Genomic DNA, 18,769 nt, shown 5'->3' with positions numbered 1-18,769 from the left:
TCATTCCTTTTTGTGCCTGAATAATATTGCATTGTTTGGATATACCACATTTTGTTTATTAATTCCTCAGATGCAGATCTGATCCAGAGGTGAATTTCAAAACAGTGTTTTATGTCACTTCTTTCTCACTCTTAGAAACAGTCTAGTTCTTGCAGCCCTAATACCCCTCGCTCCTAGGACTCTGTCTCTTTAGTCTTTATATCCCCAGGGATTATGCTTTGATTCACTGAATGAAATAGACCTGAACCTCAGTTTCCACAGGTTACTGTCTGGGTAGTTAACTAAATTGGTTCATGGTCTAATCCTAGTTCTTTTTGTTAGGACCCAAGTAAATACCTGCTTTGCCTTTTGTGAATTAGAGATGTCAACATAATTGGTTGTTTTCCTCCATTTTTTCTCTTTATTTTCTCAACTCTTAACTAAATAAATACTCTTTATTTGTGCTCTTCATTTGAGAGATTGTTGTCTATTATTAGAGAAAGGCATTTCAACAAACTTGGGGCTGTATGTTTCGTCATTATTGTTACGTAGTAGAACCCTTGCAGATATTTCCCGTTAAATTAATCGTAGTTCTCTGTAAATGAATTGCTTGAGAACCCAATGTAATATGTTAACTGAGTGAATCTTTTTTTCTTTTCATTTCAGTTGGAAAGACATCCTTGATCACCAGATTCATGTATGACAGTTTTGACAACACCTATCAGGTATTTTGTTTTTGCCAACTTCCTGGGTGTCTCTATTTTGTGTTATAAGTAATATTCAAGGTCTTTTAAAAAATTCATTTATTTACATGCAGTCATAGATGTAAGAGCACTTTTCTGTAATCTGTAAAATTCTGTATAAATATAATACAGAATCAAATGATTTTGCTCAGTGCTCAACTTTTTCATTTATCTCTTCCAAAGTCTATTGAAAGATTCTCGATAATGCCATCGTGATAGAAGTAAGGATGATGGTAGATATTCTCTTATAGAGATTTCGTCCAAGTCTAGAATCCTCTGACATTTTGATCTATTCATGAAGTCAAGAATAAGGAGATTTGGGAAATTATAAATATGTGGAAATTAAACAACACATTCCTAAGTAACCATGGGTCAAAGTCAAAAGCACAAGGGAAATTAGAAAATATTTTGAGACAAATGAAAAATAAAACACAAAATACCAAAACTTATGGGAAACAGCTAAAGCAATGATATAAGGAAACGAAATACATTAAATCAATAATTTAACCTTCTACCTTAAGAAAGTAGAAAAAGAAAAGTAAACCTAAAGCAAATGGAAGAAACTTTTAAAATTAGGTTTTATTATTATTCAGGCATAGTGAGGCCAACAGATCAGGAAATTATTGCCATTGAAAAGATAGTTTGGGGTGGCCCATTGGCTCCGTTGGTTAGAGTGCAGTGCTCATAACACCAACGTTGCCGGTTCGATTCCCACATGGGCCAGTGAGTTGCACCCTCCACAACTAGATTGAAAACAATGACTTGACTTGGAGATGATGATGGGTCCTGGAAAAACACACTGTTCCCCAATATTCCCCAATTAAAAAAAAAGAAAAGAAAAGGTAGTTTGTTATCCTCACAGATCCCAAGAGGAAGGGGACTCCATGCCTTGAGAAGGAGCCACATGCAGAAGCACTTCTGTTGGTTAGGAGGTTGGGAGCGGGACATGGGGAAAGTGGGCAAGAGCCTTTATTGTGGTTTCTGTAGGAAGGATGGGTGAGACCAGTTAAGCAGATTTGGGATTGCCTAGCTTGAATAATTTCAGCAGGCTCTAGGGTGTAGGAGCTGTTTCTAGTTATCTGGTTTGTGGCCATGGGATAAAGGCCAGTGAATAGTGATCCTGAGTGTGATAAATGAGGTAGCTAGGACACAGGCTCTGGGTTGGTTGGTTTGCAAAAGAAAGGCGCTCGTTTACTATCTGAATTGGCAGGCCCTGGGAGGTCCAGTCCCTCCAGTGTCAGCAATGTCGCAGGTGTCAAAGCAAATAAAATAAAACAAAAATACAGAAAAAGACATGCTTTCATTCAGAAGCTAATAAAGATTAGGCAGAAATATATGAAAGAATAGGAAAACAATAGAGAAATTGAATGAAACCAAAAGTGTGGTTCTTAGAAAGGATCAACAAAATCGACTAACCTTTAGACTAATCAAGAGATTAAAAAAAAGAAGATTCAAATTACTAAAATAAGGAGGACATTGCTACTGACCATACAGGAATAAAAAAGGATTATAAGGGAATACCATGAACAATTATGTCAACAAACTAGATAACTAGATGAAATGGAATATTCCATAAAAGATACAAAGTACTGAAACAAACTCAAAAAATAGAAAATTTGAATACACCTTTAATAAGTAGTGAGACATAGTGATCAAAAACTGCCCATGAAAAAAATACCAGGATTAGATGGCTTCACTGGTCAATCTATGAAATGTTTAATGAATACCAAAACTTAATAAACTTCTAAAAAATAGAAGACTTCCCAACTCATTCTATGAGGTCGGTATTACTCTGATACCCAAACCAAAGACACCAAAATTAAAATTACAGACTAATATTCTTTATAAATATAAACACAATAATCCTCAGCAAAATTATTACCAAACTGAATCCGGCAGCATGTAAAAAGGATTATATACCCTTTACCAAGTGGGATTGGTAGGTTGGTACCAGGATTGCAAGTTTGTTCAACATACAAGAAGTAAGGTAATACACTATATGAATAGAATGAAAGACAAAGTCACATGATCATTTCAATAGGCACAGAAAAAGCATTCGGCAAAATCCAATAGCCTTTCATGGTAAAAACACTCAACAAACTAGGACTGTACGGGAATTAAACATAATAAAGGTCATCTATGAAAAACCCACAGCTAACATTATACTTAATGTTGAAAGGCCAAAAGCTTTCTCTTTAAGATAGGAACAAGATAATGATACCTGCTCTCAGTTACATATGTGTGTGTATATAAATTTTATGTATATCTAAGGTTATACGTATTTTAGTTTAAACTGCTCAATTGTAAAACAAAAATCCAAGAACAAACTAAAAAGAATAAGTTAGTAATCTTAAAACCAAGTATTTTTCACTGGGATCCTAAGCACTTGCAAATCTTTCTCTGTATTAACTCTTTGAAATGTTGTTGTTAAAATAAAAAAATAAAATGGCCCCTTTTAAGTATCTATTTTACATCTGTATTACTGTGTAGTAAATATAAAAACTTGCTTTCAATTGTTTTATCTTAGTAATAAATCAAATGTTAATCGGGTTAAAGGAAAGGTTAGCTTTCATAGTTATTAACTGCCACTGTCTCAATTATTTATCAAACCATTTTTACTTCTCTGAAAGCTTTTAGGGTAAATTTAAAATCTGAATCTTGTCCTTTTTTTGGTATGTATTTTTCCCACATTTGAAATACGTATTTTATTTCAGGAACATGCCTTCTGATTCGAGAACTTGATAAACTGAAAAACTTAGGCATTTTCTTTCTAGGAATGCCATATAATGAGCTCTAGTGTCAGAAAAACCTTTATTTATATCTTAATTCTACCATTTAGTAATTGGGTGGTTTTTGTACAAATTATAGAAATTCGGACACATTTTTTCTTTTTGGAAAAATGCTCTGTTCTTTTGTGATTATTGTCAATTTATCATTCAGAAAAACGCTGATTTTATTTGCTTCTTTGAAAATCTTAGCACTTGTTTCATAATACTGCTCTCTGTTCTAACTTGTCAGCATTTTAAGCAACTGTAATATTCACACAGGAGATCCTATACTTCTGACCGACTGGCTTTAAATTGGGGGTTCCGAAGGCCCCCTCCTTGGATTTGGTAATTTGCTAGGCTGGTGTACAGAATTCAGGGAAACACCTACACTTACCAGTTTGTTATAAAGGATGCAGAAGAACAGCTAGATGAAGAGGTACATAGGGTGAGATCTGGAAGGATCCCAAGTGCAGGAGCTTCTGTCCCCATGGAATTTGGGGTGTGTCACTCTCTGAACCCCTTTACTTAGGGTTTTGATGGAGAGTTTGTGATAATCTGGTTGATTCAGTCATTGGCTGTTGATGACTGAACTCAATCTCTTGTCCCTCTCCCCTCCGTGGGGGTCAGAGCTGAAAGTTCTAGCCCTCTTGTCACCTGGTTGGTACCCCCAACCTTAGGGGCTTTCTAGGAGTTGCCTTATTAATATTAAATCTGGTGTGGTTGAAAGGATTGTGTGAATAACAAAAGACTCTCTTTTAACCTTTATTGCCTTGTTTTAGGAGCTATTTCAGGGGCCAGGAACAAAAACCAAATATTGTAATGAAAGATCCTCCATTCACTCTTACTGTGTCTCCCCCAAAATAAGACTGGGTCTTACACCGTATTGCCCCCAAAATAAGACCGCGTCTCATATTAATTTTTGCTCAAAAAGACGCGTTAGGGAGTATTTTCAGGGGCTGTCTTTATTTTTTCATGTACAACAATCTACATTTATTCATATACAGTCATGTCATCTTCTTCTGGAACATCGTCATAACGTACTAAATGTGTCCGTTTGGCTGATGATCTTAACTGGGGCTTATTTTCAGGGTAGATCTTATTTTCGGGGAAACACGGTGTCACTTAAGGTTTTAGGACCTTTGGCCAGGAAACTGGGACGAAGATCAAAACATATATTTCTTATTATATCATAGTATCACACCAGTGAACTCCATATTGGTAAATGCAGTGGTCATTTCTCAGTCCTCATCTTACTTGATCTGTAAGCAGCATTTAACATAATTTAACACGACTTCTTAAAACTTGTTTTCACTTGGCTTTCAGGGTACCACATCTGACTCATTTTTCTCCTGCCTTTCTGGCTTCTCTTTTTCAGTTTATTTTGCTAGTTCTTCCTTTGCCTCTCCAGTCTGTAAATGTTGGTTGCTTCAGGGCTCGGTCTGCAGGGTCCATACTCATTCCCTAGTGATCTTACACAAATCTTATGGCTTTCAGTGCTCTGTGTACTGATTCCCGAAATGTTAATGATTCTTAAATTTATAGGTTTAGCCTGGAGCTCTTTCTTCTCAATTCCAGATACATACAGAGGGTGCCAAAAAAACGTATACACATTTTAAGAAAGGAAAACTGTATTAAAATTGTAATACTCAATATAAATCAGTAACAAAAGATGAATACAAGTCATGTTCGACTTCTGCAATTACAAGAGGTGCTCAAAGTGGTTATTGTCAGTGTCCAGACACTTCTGATTACGACAAGCTACTGCTTGAGCAACGCTGACTAAAGTGTCCACTTGTATACGTTTTTTTGGCACACCTAGTATTCAGCTGCCTACCTGACATCTGCATTTGGTTGTCAGTTGGCGTCTCAAACGTGGTAAGTTCAGAACTGATCTCTTAATATTCCCCCGTAAACCTTCTTTTCCTGTCATCTGTCCCGTTTCAGTTAACAATAAAGCCAAGCTCAGTTTACCTTGGTGTCACACTCAAATCCTTTCTTTTATATCCCACTTATAGTCTATCAGCAAATCTGCTTTTCAAATTACATTTGAATTCTTCTTCTTCTCCCAGCCCAACTAGAACCACACTGGTCCAAGTCAACAATAATAGCCTCTTAAATGATCTCTCTGCTTCCCTTGTGCACTATTAAGTTAATTTCAACAAATAGCCAGAATGATTCTCTTGTAAGTTAAAAGTCAGTGATAACAATGTTCTAAAATTGATTGTGGTGATAGTTGTATAATTATGTGAATATGGTAAAACCTATGAATTCTGCACTTTATTTTTTATTTTATATTTTATTTTATTGGGGAAGGGGAACAGGACTTTATTGGGGAACAATGTGTACTTCCAGGACTTTTCCAAGTCAAGTTGTTGTCCTTTCAATCTTAGTGGAGGGTGCAGCTCAGCTCCAGGTCCAGTTGCGTTAGTTGCAGGGGGCACAGCCCACCACCATCCCTTGCGGGAGTCAAACCGGCAACCTTGTTGTCGAAAGCCCGCGCTCCAACCAACTGAGCCATCTGGCCACCTAGGAGCTGAGCGGTAGCTCATTGGCTTCATTGTAGTTGCGGAGGGCGCCCCTCGCTGGCCCATGTGGGAATTCGAACCGGCAGCCCTGTTGCCCATAGCTCGCGCTCTAACCAACTGAGCCACCCATCCGCCCCGAATTCTGCACTTTAAATGGTTGAATTGTGTGGTATGTGAAATACATCTCTATAAAGCTGTTTTTTAAAAAGTAAGCCATATAAGGTCATTCTTTTGAATATTCTATCTTATTCAAAGTAAAGTTGTTACAGTCACCCCCCCACACACACTATGTTATATATTTTACCACTATGCTGTATTTTTTATAAAATTGAATTATTAGAAAAATAAGAAAAGAAAAAACATTTAAAAAAAAGTCTGCTGGATATGTGCTTGGCTATTGATTACTATAAAAGCTTGTAAGTGCTTATTCCTCAATTTCTGTACTTCCCTGGCCATGCACTAGTAACAGTTGAGACTAGCACTGGCCTTTCGACTCTTCTTTGAGTAGCATTAGCCTGTGAAGTCCCTGCCGTCCTCCCTACCTCGTTACCTTTGTGATCTCATGTCTATTTTCCCCTCATTGTCAGATCTTCAGCTGCAATAACCTCCTTGCTGTTCCTTGAACTTGTTAGGCCCTTTCTTATCTCACAGTCTTTGAACCTTGTAGAAAGCGCTAAACCCAAATATCTACATGGGTATTCTTGTTTGATAATTCTAGAATCTTGGGGACAAATATATGTAGTTCATTATATTATCTCCATTCTTTTAGTTGAAAATTATTCATAAATATTTTTATATTTTTTTAAAAGTCATAAGTTGATCATGTCAATAGATGGAGCAAAAGTATTTGACAAAATCCAATACCTATTCATGATAAAAACCCTCAATAAACCAGGTGTAGAGGGCAACTTCCTCAACTTGATAAAGGATATCTACAAAAAATCTATAGCTAACATCATACTTAATGGTGAAAAGCTCATAGATGTCTTACTAAGATTAAGAACAAGGCAAGGATGTCCCCTCTCACCATTGCTTTTCAGCATTGTACTGTAAGCTGTTGCAAATGCAATAAGGGGAACAAATGGGGACGGGAGAGTATACAGATTGGGAAGGAAGAAATAATAGCAAGATACGAAGAAATGGGATACAAGGTTAATATATAAAGTCAGTTGCTTTTCTGTATACTACCGTGTTTCCCCAAAAATAAGACCTAACTGGAAAATAAGCCCTAGCATGATTTTTCAGAATGGCATCCCCTGAACATAAGCCCTAATGCGTCTTTTGGAGCAAAACTTATTATAAGACCCAGTCTTATTTTCGGGGAAACACAGTAACTATATACTAACAGTGAGCATGTGGAATTTGAGATTTAACACAATACCATTTACATTAGTACCTTCAAAAATGAAATACTTAGATATAAATTAACAAAATATGTACAAGATCTACATAAGAAAAGTTACAGAACTCTTAATGAACGGTATCAAAGAACTAAATGGAGAGATAGTCCATGTACATGGACAGGAAGACTCAATATTGTCAAGAGGTCAGTTGTTCTCAACTTGATCTATAAATTCAGTGCAATCCCAATCAAAAACCCAGTAAGTAATTTTGTGGGTATTGACGAACTAATCAATTCTAAAGTTTATATGGAAAGGCGAAAAACCCAGAATAGCCAACCCAATATTGAAGGAAAAGAACAAAGTAAAGGACTCATGCTACCCACCTTCGGATTTACTATAAAGCTGCAGTAATCGAAATAGTGTTGTTATTGACAAAACAATCCACAAATAGATCAATAGAACGAGGTTTGAAAATACTTCATTTTTCAAACCTGTGTTTCTTTTTTGCTCTCATATTACCACCACACTCACAACACTTCTGATACCAGATATTTGTGTGTAGGGGGAGGGGTTCCCATACAAGCAAGTCTGTAACACCAGCTGGGTGTTGTACAATTTAACTCAGTTCTTATCTAAGCAGTGATTGCATCAGATCCCACAGATTAAAGATTCAGTCTCACGAGACTGACTCCCACTTCACATGCCAATTGCAAGTAGTAGGTCCCCAGGTTATCCACAGCTTCTGTCCTATTCACTACAAATTTGAGATTCCCACGACCTCCTCCCCTTTCAATTTGATGATTTGTTAAAACAGTTCATAGAACTCAGGGAAATACTCACGTATGTTTACCAGTTTAATAAAGAATAGAACTGGGTGGCCGGATGGCTCAGTTGGTTAGAGCGTGTGCTCTTAACAAGGTTGCCACTTCAAGGGATAGTGGACTGCAGCCCCCGTTGAAAACGGCAACTGGACCTGGAGCTGAGCTGCACCCTCCACAACTAGATTGAAGGACAGTGACTTGACTTGGAGCTGATGGGCCCTGGAGAAACACACTGTTCCCCAATAAAATTTTAAAATAAATAATAGAATAAAGAATACAGATGAACAGCGTGATGAAGAGATATATAGGGTGAGGTCTGGAAGGTTCTCAAGTACAAGAGCTTCTGTCCCCATGGAGTTGGGGTACATTACCCTCCTGGTTTATTGATGTGTCCACTAACCTGGAAGCTCTCCAAACCCCATACTTCTGGGATTTTTATAGAGGCTTTATCACATAGGCATGATCAATCATTAAGTCCATTTCTAGTCCCTCTCCCCACTTTGGAGGATGGCGGTGGGGCTGAAAATTCCAAGCTTCTAATCATGGCTTGGTCTTTCTCCTGGTTAGCCACCATCCAGGAGCCACCCAGAGTCACCTCATTAGAACACAAGATGCTCCTAGTGCTCTTAGCACTTAGGAATTTACAAGGGTTTTAAGAGCCCTGTGTCAGGAACTAGGGGCAGAGACCAATATATGTATTTTTTATTATTTCAGAGAGTTCAGAAATAGACCCACATGAATATAGTCAACTGATCTTTGATGAAGGTGCAAAGGCAATACAATGGAGCAAAGATAGTCCCTTCAACAAATGGTGCTAGAACAGTTGGACATATACATGCAAAGAAATGAACCTAGGCAGTTACATCCTTCACAAAAATTAACCCAAACTGGATCACCTATGTAAATGTAAAACAAAACTGTAAAACTCCTAGAAGATAACATTGGAGACGAGCTAGATGACCTTGGATATGACAGTGACTTTTTAGATAAAGCACCAAAGGCACAATCCATAAAAGAAACAGTTGATGAGTTGAACTTAATTAAAATTAAAAACTTCTGCTCTGTGAAAAACAATATTGAGAGAATGGGAAGACAAGACATAGACGGGGTTAAAATATTTGCAAAAGACACGTGACAAAGGACTGTTATCCAAAATATACAAAGAGCTTTTAAAATCAGGTAGAAGTAAAGAATTGGTTCTTTACATTTTGATAAATTTTGACAGATTGTACACTGCTGAAGCTACCACCACAATCAAGATGAAGAACATTTCCAGCATTCCAAATGGAAATTTGTTTTTAATTAAGCCTTTTATTAAAAAACATAAAGATCATAGAACTGAGATCATAAATCTGATATTTAAGGAAAATCACTTCTTAAAAAGTTGATGTATATGTACTGTTTATGTTTTATTATTTGTTTGAATATTTCAGAAATGGTTTTGCCACCCATTAAGACATTATGAAAAGAGCAGGTTTAGAAATGAAAGTGAGTTCAGTCAGCAAGGTTATGTTTTTCAGGTTAATTTTGATCTTTATGAATTCAGTAGTGTGATTGATGCCTCAAAACTAGGATAGTGCAGTGGAAGGGTCTGTTGTACCTTTTAGCATAAAGTCTGACTTTGTACTACTTTTAAATATATTTATTACGTGTTGGCAGTGAGATCTGAAAAATGCCAATTTCTGTTTATGGTCATTAAAAATTATTTTGGGCTGTTTTTAACAAACACACAATAATATTAGTAAGTGACATGAGAGTTTTTCCATATAAAAGAATTCTAGGGGTAGGGCAGTTCAGGGTGTGTGTGGCAGTTCCAAAGTCATTTGGGACCAAAACTCCTTCACTTTCTGTTTAACCAGGTCTAATATATGACTTCCATATTGAAGGTTGCCTCATGCTTACTGAATGGTTCCTGGAGTTCCAGCTCTGGTATCCACAGTCCAGGCAGGAAGAAGGAGGAACAAGAAAAAACCAAGGGTGCACCTCCCAGCCTGTTTTTTTAAAGCTGGAAGAAGGCTGGAACATGTAGTCTTTTTAATGAGTATGGCTTTAAATAAATGTTTGTATTAGTAAGGAAGAAGAAGATGGATATTCCTTTAGGTGATTAGCTGCCTCTATCACACTGAGTAAATGAGGTTCTACTGATGAAATTTCTTAAATGTAGCCACATATCATTCTTGTACATTCCTCAGGTTTGTCAATTAGATGCTCTTGCACAGTAATTCAAGTTTATACACCAATTATCCCACTCTATAGCAGAGTGGGATATATATTCTCAGATGGAATATCATAAGATGGAATTCATATTTAGGTTGTATTTACTTAAGCCCTAAATTGAGAAACATAATTGAAATACATAGTCACATAGTTTGAGGTAAAGGAAGAAGCCTCTTTCTTTTCTTCTCTCTTTTCTTTTTTCTTTTCTTTCCCTTCCTTCCTTCCTTCCTTCTTTCCTTTCTTCCTTCCTTCCTTCCTTCCTTCCTTCCTTCCTTCCTTCCTTCCTTCCTTCCTCTTATAAAAGTCTGTGTGTAACTGAAATCTATAAAACACTGCTCAAAAAAATTAAAGACCTAAATAAATGGAGAGACAGCCTAGGCAAATGGATTGGAAGACAGTATTGTTAAGATGTCAATAGTAACTACCCAAAGCAATCTACAGATTCAGTGCAGTCCCTATCAAAATTCTTGCTGCTATTTTTGTAGAAATGAAAGAACCAATCCTAATTTGCAGTAGCCAGAACAGTCTTGAAAAAGAAAAAAAGTTGGAAGACTCACACTTGCAGATTTCAAACCTTAAAACAAAGCCACAGTAATCAAAATGTGGTACTGGCACAAGGATAGATATATAGACCATTGGACTAGAATTGAGAATCCATAAATAAATCCATATATATATTAAAAAATGGATTTTGAATGAAGGCGTGCCAGGCCCTACCTACAGAATGGGAGGAAATATTTGAAAGTTACATATCTGATAGGTGTTTAATATCCAGAATACTATATAAGAAATCCTACAAATCAATAACAGAAATGGCAAACTCAATTTAAAATGGGCAAAGGACTTGAATAGACATTTCTCCAGAGAGAATATACAGATAACCAATAAGTACATGAAAAGATGCTCAACATTATTAGTCATTAGAGAATTGCAAAATCAAAACCAGGCAGTAAGATTCCACTTCACACCTACTAAGGTGGCTATTATATATAAAAAATGGAAAGTAACAAATGTTGGCGAGGCTGTGGAAAAGTTTGAACCCTCATGCATTGCTAAGAGAAATTTAAAATGGTGCAGCCTCTATGGAAGTCTGACATTTCCTCACAAAATTAAATAGAATTACCATATGGCCCAGCAGTTCCACTCCTAGGTATAAACAAGGAGAATTGAAAACAGGAACTCACAGTAACCAAAATGTATAAACAACCCAAATGTCCATTAGTAGATGAATAGATAAACAAATTGTGGTCTATCCATACATTGCAATATGTTATTGCTTAATGCATACAGAGTTTCTGTTTGGGGTGATGCAGAGGTTTTGGAAATAAATAGACTGTTGTACATCCTTATGAATGTAATTAATGCCATTGAATGATACAGTTTGAAATGGTTAAAATGTCAAATTTTATGAAACATATATTACCACAATTTAAAAATAAAACCTACCTTATGGTCCAGCAGTTCCACTCCTGGGTATCTGTCCAAAGAAATCCAAAACACTAATTTGAAAAAATATATGCACCCCTATGTTTATTGCAGCGCTATTTACAATAGCCAAGATAACAACTGAAATGCCCATTGATAGATGAATGGATAAAGAAACTGTGGTATATTTGTGCAATGGAGTATTACTCAGCCGTAAAAAAGAATGAAATACTACCGTTTGCAACGACATGGATGGACCTAGAGAACATTATGCTAAGTGAAATAAGTCAGACAGAGAAAGACAAATACCATACGATCTCACTTATATGTGGAATCTAAAGCACCGAATAAATGAACAAACAAAACAGAAATAGACTCAGAGATATGGGGAGGAAATTGAGGGTTGGTAGGGGGGAGGAAGGTGGGGATGGGGGTGAAGGTAAAGGGATTAGAAAGTACAAATTAGTAATCACAATATAGCCACGGGGATATGAAAGACGGTTTGGGGAATATAATCAATAATGTAAGATTTTGTAGGGGGTCAGATGGGCACTTGTCGTATTAGGGAGACCACTGCATGGACTGTGTAGATGTCTGACCACTGCGCTGTACATCTGAAGCTGAATAATATTGAATGTCAACTATAATTAAATATATACTGTGTTTCCCTGAAAATAAGACTGAGTCTTATACTGTATTTCCCCCAAAATAAGACCGGGTCTCATATTAATTTTTGCTCCAAAAGATGCATTGGTGCGTATTTTCAGGGGATGTCTTATTTTTTCATGTACAACAATCTACATTTATTCAAATACAGTCATGTCATTTTCTTCTGGAACATTGTCATAACGTACTAAATGCATCCATCTGGCTGACGATCTTAACTGGGGCTTATTTTCGGGGTAGGTCTTTAATTTTCAGGGTAGGTTTATTTTCGGGAAAACACGGTATATAATTTAAATATATATATATGTATATATATGGTCACAGGATGTAGACAGAGTACAGCATAGGAATATAGTCAATGGAATTATAACAACTACATATGATGTCAGAGGGTTAGTAGATTGGGGGAGGGAGGTTATCACTTTGTGAGGGGTATGAATGTCTAACTATTACATTGTTTTGTACACCTGAAACTAATAAAAAATAATTTTTAAATGCAGCCTATCCCCGTGGTTATATTATGATTACTAATTTGTACTTTCTAATCCCTTTACTTTCTCCCCCAACCTCACACTCTTCCCACCTAACTACCATCAATTTTCCCCCCCTATATCTCTGAGTCTATTTTTGTTTTGTTTGTTCTTAAAAAACATATCAGTGCCAAGGTTCATCAGATAAAACAAATGAACCACTTTGGTAGGGAATGTTGATAATAGGGGAAATTATGTAGAGGAATATGGGAAATCTCTGTGCCTTCCTCTCAGTTTTGCTGTGAACCTAAAACCTCTATAAACAAAATAATCTTTTTAAAAAATGGTTAGTATATCTATCAGTGTACGAGTATATTGGAGATGCTTTGTGTCCTTAGATAAGTTATTTAACTTCTCCGAGCCCCAGTGTTGTTGTCTATACAGTGAGAAAAATAGGGGTGGTAGTAGCTACCTTGCAGAGACGTGTGAGGATTGGAGATGAGCATGTGAAGGGCCTAAAAGAATCCCTGAAACACAGCTAGTGCTCAATAGATGAAAGCCATTATCACGGAAAATTCTGTTTGTTCTTACTTGACCATGATGTATTTATGTGTTATTCATTATTTCTTCCACAATCATAATTTCCATTTGAACCCTAACTGCTAACTGCCATTAAACTATTAATTTTTTTAACTCCTTTGTTTTGTTTTGGTTTACAGGCAACAATTGGTATTGACTTTTTATCAAAAACAATGTACCTGGAGGATCGAACAGTGAGTAATGTTTTCCATGTGCAATTTTCTTCACTCCAGAATAGAAAACTATGATCAAAGCTATAGTCAGTGATTGTCTTCCTAAGAAGTACTTAGCAAAGTTGCCAAAGTTAGTTTATAGGCCTTGAGATAAGTTATTACGGAGTGAATAGTACTTAGCACTCTGACTTCTTATCCCCAAATGAAATCCAAAGGGGAGAGAAAGCCAAGTTGTATGGAAAACCCCAAAAGCCCTAGGCTTGTTAAACAGAATTTGTCATCTTGATTTGGAAAAATGGTAACAGCATTGAGATAATTAAATGAGTATGTTCATGAAAAAATTAGAGCTGCTAAAGACCTTTTGAATGCCACTCTTGAGGTATTCAGAAAGATTTCTTTTGAATATGACATAATTTGTGAACTTCAAGATTTTGTCAGAATATGATGTATACCAAAGTGACTGTGAATAGAAAAAAGTAATGTGTATTTATCTGTTGGATTTTTTTCCTCCATCTTTTGGAATGCTCCCTTTAAGTACAATGTAAATTCTGTATTCTAGCCCACTCTCCCTTGAAGAGGTTTCTATCACGTAAACAGTGACTATTTTAAATGTAATATTTCGGACCTATACCCCAAAAAACATTATCTTATATTTAATGCTATTTCTTGTAAGTGTTTGAGTTTTTTTCTTTTGACTGTTCTCTTTTGTGTTTTAATATATAAAATACCATTTCTTAAAGTTTGAAAGCTTGGAAACAACTTTATTATGGTCAAAGAGCTTGTTTTCAGGCTTTTCTTCCTCAAATGTGAAAAAGTAAGAAATAAATTTTTATGTGGGGTTATAAAAAGATATTCCTTCTTTTTGTTAGATTGTGTACAATGCTCTGGGAAGAATGTGGGAGAAACATAAGTACCTGTAATCAGAGATCCAATTTCAAAGTCTTCTGGACCCAGTAGAAAAGAGACACATTTTAGCTTCAGAGAGACATTACTAATTCCTTTACTCTGATAGCCTGGGCTGCTCGTTGACATTTACCTTCATTTTTCCCTTTATGCTTACTATTTGAACATCAAACAAGTCTATTACTTGCTATCCAGAAGGGATAGGAATCAAAGAGAGGTTATGGGGATTGGGGGGGAGCTGTATTTCTGATTCTCTGCAATATTTCCCATTGCCATTTTTAAGTCGTGTACCTTCAGAGCAAACAAATTTTTTATATTCCTCCCTTTTGAAAAAGGAAAGTTTTGTGTTTTCATTCTTCACATCCCTGCAACCTTTTGCATGAGTCTCCTTTTTACCTCCTTTCCACCCACCCCTTTAAAAACATTATTTCTTTTTTCTTTTTAGTATGAGTTTCGTTTTGTTTTTGTTTTTTGGGGTTTTTTTTTGTTTTGTTTTTTATTCATTTTTTCCCATCCCACAGATGAGGCTGCAGCTGTGGGATACTGCGGGTCAGGAACGTTTCCGTAGCCTCATTCCCAGTTACATCCGTGATTCTGCTGCAGCTGTAGTAGTTTACGATATCACAAGTAGGTATTTTGCAACACGTTGACCTTTCTTATTTTTCTTGCTTGTTTGACTGATTTTGTTGTTAGGTACGATTGCAATTATGGGACACAGCAGGTCAAGAGCGGTTCAGGAGCTTGATTCCTAGCTACATTCGTGACTCCACTGTGGCAGTTGTTGTTTATGATATCACAAGTGAGTGGGGGGAATTATGCATTTCTAATCTTCTTTCAACCTTTAGCTTAGCTGCATGCATGTTCTTGTCTTGTGCTTATTTTCCCTACTGGCATGTAAAAATGAGTTTTATCATAGCAAACCTTATCACAGACCAGCTAGGTCAGAAATACTTGCTTTGGTGTATGTACCAATATGCTTTATTTCCACTGCACCAGGTTCTTTTGCCCTGGAAATTTCCTTCGAGTTCAATTATGAATCTTCTCCAAGGCTTTCTTAGTATCTGGTTATCCCTAAGCCACACCTTAATTATGGTTGGAAGAATGTCTCCGTTTTTATTTAACTTGATCTCAGATTTCTCTAAAATAAAATAATCTGCATTTAAGTCTCTTGCCAGGTTTTCCAAATCATCAGAGGCTTCTGTTAAGGCTATTAAAAACTTGTGCTAGCCAACTTTTCTCTGCTTTCCTCTTCCAGCCATCCTCTCTGTACAGAGGAAGGCAGAGAAAACATAATGTGCAACCTTCTATTAATGATTTTCATTTGAATCATAATCTGGATTCTGTGACTGACTGACTTGCTTTGTTGCTAACAAATTACACTTTCGTTTCTTTCCAAGAAAAATGTTTAAATGGAAGACTAAAGTAATGGTCTTTCTTTTTCTTTTCCCTAAAGATTCCCTAATGCCTTTGACATTTTAAGTGACTTTAAATTTTCCATGGAGCATTGGTGATTGACAGGGAAATGCTCTCTGATTAAAATTGTCTTTGTAAATTGGCTTATGATATATGTATATTAGGCAATATTAAGCATTTTTCCATATAGTGGTCCATAATTTTTTAAAAGCTAGGATAGTAGTCTTAGACTTCTTAAAAAACATCAACAAACTATTGATTTGAACAAGTAGTACTATTACTATAGATTTGTGCATATCTGCTCAACCAGAAGTCATATCGACTTAATAATTGAAATGGCAGGATTATAAATTACAAGTTTGCTTTCAGAGACTTTTTTTTTCTTTTTGGGGGGGTTAGGTGCTGTATGCAATCTTTTCTTAAAGCTTTACTTTGGGTTGCTTCTTGTTTAAAATGTTCATGTGCATTGACAAGTTTTGCAGCTTTAAAATGTTTGTGCTTACTTTAACCAAATCAAGTGAAACCTGGTGTATTTTTCTTCAAAAATTGTGCACATATGGTTAAAATATCAGTAAGCTGTTTTCTTTAGTTGCTATAAAAATATTGAAGTAGTCTACTTAGAATCAAATGCTAGAAAAGATGGAGTTTTTTCACGTGATTCTGGTGCTGCATTAAACTAATAAACTTCAAGTTAAAGTGATCACAAACTGAATAAGCAGTGCAAACAGTGGTGTTGAAAGCTATTTAAAACTTTACAAATTTTCTGGATATGTTGGGACTTACTGGCTGACATACTTTTGGAGATGCTTTCTTTGTCATGTTTGGTATGTGTAAGTAATCAAAAAAGCCTTGTGGCAATGTGACACCATATTATCTGCCATAGCTGTCTTACATTAAAAAAAATTGTTTTTTTCTATTATATATAGTACATTGCGCTCATGTGGGCATGTCCAAAAAATTTAAACTACTATAAAAGGAGCCTCAGGGATTTTTCTTGTGATTTGTTTAGACCACGGACAGTTGTACTCAGATAAAATGGAGTTATGTTGCAGGCACATTAAAAGTGGGTCCTAATGTGCCAACCCCTTCCAACTTCCAGGGCTTTTTTTCTTATTTTCTTCCTTTTTTTCTGTTTTTGTCCATTACATGGGGAGGCATTTACAATAACACTAATCTCTTTGTCCACCCTCTTATACCAGATGTTAACTCATTCCAGCAAACTACAAAATGGATTGATGATGTCAGAACAGAAAGAGGAAGTGATGTTATCATCATGCTAGTAGGAAATAAAACAGATCTTGCTGATAAGAGGTATGGAGTGATTTTGTATGTTTGATTTCTTTGTTAAGCAGCCTGTTATTTTTGATGTTACTGAAGAATTGTTTTAAAAGGAGGCATGTTTAATCCTTACGTTTATATTTATACCCTTTTTTTCTTTAGTGTGGGAACATGAAATATAAGACATTAAACTCAGTCCTTAGAGGAAAATGAGTTTTTTTCTTTTGTGTAAACTTGTGTGTAAATAACTCTTGTGCAAAATTGTTTACACATGGAAAAAAAGATTGTTTACACATGGCGCTAACTTGCATTTTTTTAGGCCTCATAAACATGAGCAATGTTCTGTTAAAGAACAAACTGTTATTTTAAAAAAATCCTATCTTTAAAAATTATTTGTAATGATTAAATACACACTCTTTTGGTAGTCTTCTTATAAATATTCATCATAACTCTGTGGTGTAGTTTTTGCTTTTCTTTTCTTTTTTAAATTGTATGGTTGAGCCAAACTGTGTAGTTGAACTGAATAGCTTGATTGTGATACCTTAGTCAAATGAGGAAAACCATATTCAAGTCACAGGATGCAGAATGTGTTAACATTCACTGTAGAACACGTTGCTTGAATATCTGCCTTCAGCATTCCTAAGTGATGTACTGGGCATTCTTTTAGCTTTAACTAATCTTAACCATTTTACCTAATAGTGGAAGCTTTTACTATTTATTATTTGTTCATGAGTTGGATATTGAATTTGGGTAATAAATTTGTTCTGTTAATTAAAATGTTGCAAATAGAGCCAATATGTTCAAAGGCTTGTGGAAATGTTAAGCCCATTTCTGCGCATGGTACCTCATTTGGAATTGGCTGTACAGTGACAAAAATGTCACTCTTAATTACAGTGACTCTTAATTTAAGAGTAAATTCAAAGTATGATTTCATCTTTTCTTTATGAAAATCGTCTTTGGGACATCAGTTGCCATCATATAAATTTTCACTATTTGTGTCCAGTACGAGCATTTGAAGATCATATAGGCATATATTCTTCCAGTAGAGAGTCCCCAAGTACCTTCATTTTTAAATAGAAAAATTGTATATCTGAATTGTTTCCTTTTATAGCCAGTTATCTAAATAATATGAGCATCTGTTCTTTTATTGGATAATATTTCAATTAAATACACAAATGCTACAAACTTACCTAATTTACAATAGTTTGTTTTAAGGTACTTATCCATTGCTTTGGAATAACCATCTTTCTCAGTAATTTTTGCCAGACTATCACCCTTCAGCTATTCACATTTAAAAGAATTAGAGCCTTGTTCATTTCACTAATATAATTTTAAAATGAACAAAAGTTTTAAATGCTTTTTAAAAAGCATTAAAAGAAAATCTTTTGGTAGTGGATGGCATTTTATAAGTATAACTGGAACCCCTGAAGCCATAAAGGGAAAAATTGATAAATTTGAATACATAA

At 35.7% G+C, this 18,769-nt stretch overlaps 1 protein-coding gene across 2 annotated transcripts in view; it reads left to right on the top strand.

Annotated features, from left to right (window-relative positions):
* RAB6A (RAB6A, member RAS oncogene family) overlaps positions 1 to 18,769 on the top strand; it is a 60,691-nt gene that overhangs the window by 23,549 nt on the left and 18,373 nt on the right. The window contains exons 2-5 of one of the 2 annotated variants that reach the window (XM_033119557.1): positions 646 to 704; positions 13,677 to 13,730; positions 15,134 to 15,239; positions 17,225 to 17,336. In XM_033119557.1, coding sequence (XP_032975448.1) covers positions 646 to 704; positions 13,677 to 13,730; positions 15,134 to 15,239; positions 17,225 to 17,336 — 331 coding nt within the window. Of the gene's footprint in view, positions 1 to 645; positions 705 to 13,676; positions 13,731 to 15,133; positions 15,240 to 15,305; positions 15,412 to 17,224; positions 17,337 to 18,769 lie in introns of both variants that reach the window. The other variant, XM_033119556.1, reaches the window with a different exon arrangement.

The sequence above is a fragment of the Rhinolophus ferrumequinum genome, chromosome 11 (assembly GCF_004115265.2).
Source record: "Rhinolophus ferrumequinum isolate MPI-CBG mRhiFer1 chromosome 11, mRhiFer1_v1.p, whole genome shotgun sequence".
In the NCBI taxonomy this organism is placed as follows: Eukaryota; Metazoa; Chordata; class Mammalia; order Chiroptera; family Rhinolophidae; genus Rhinolophus; species Rhinolophus ferrumequinum.
The sequence above is the reverse complement of the archived record's forward strand: the minus strand, read 5'-3'. Positions and strand labels throughout refer to the sequence as shown.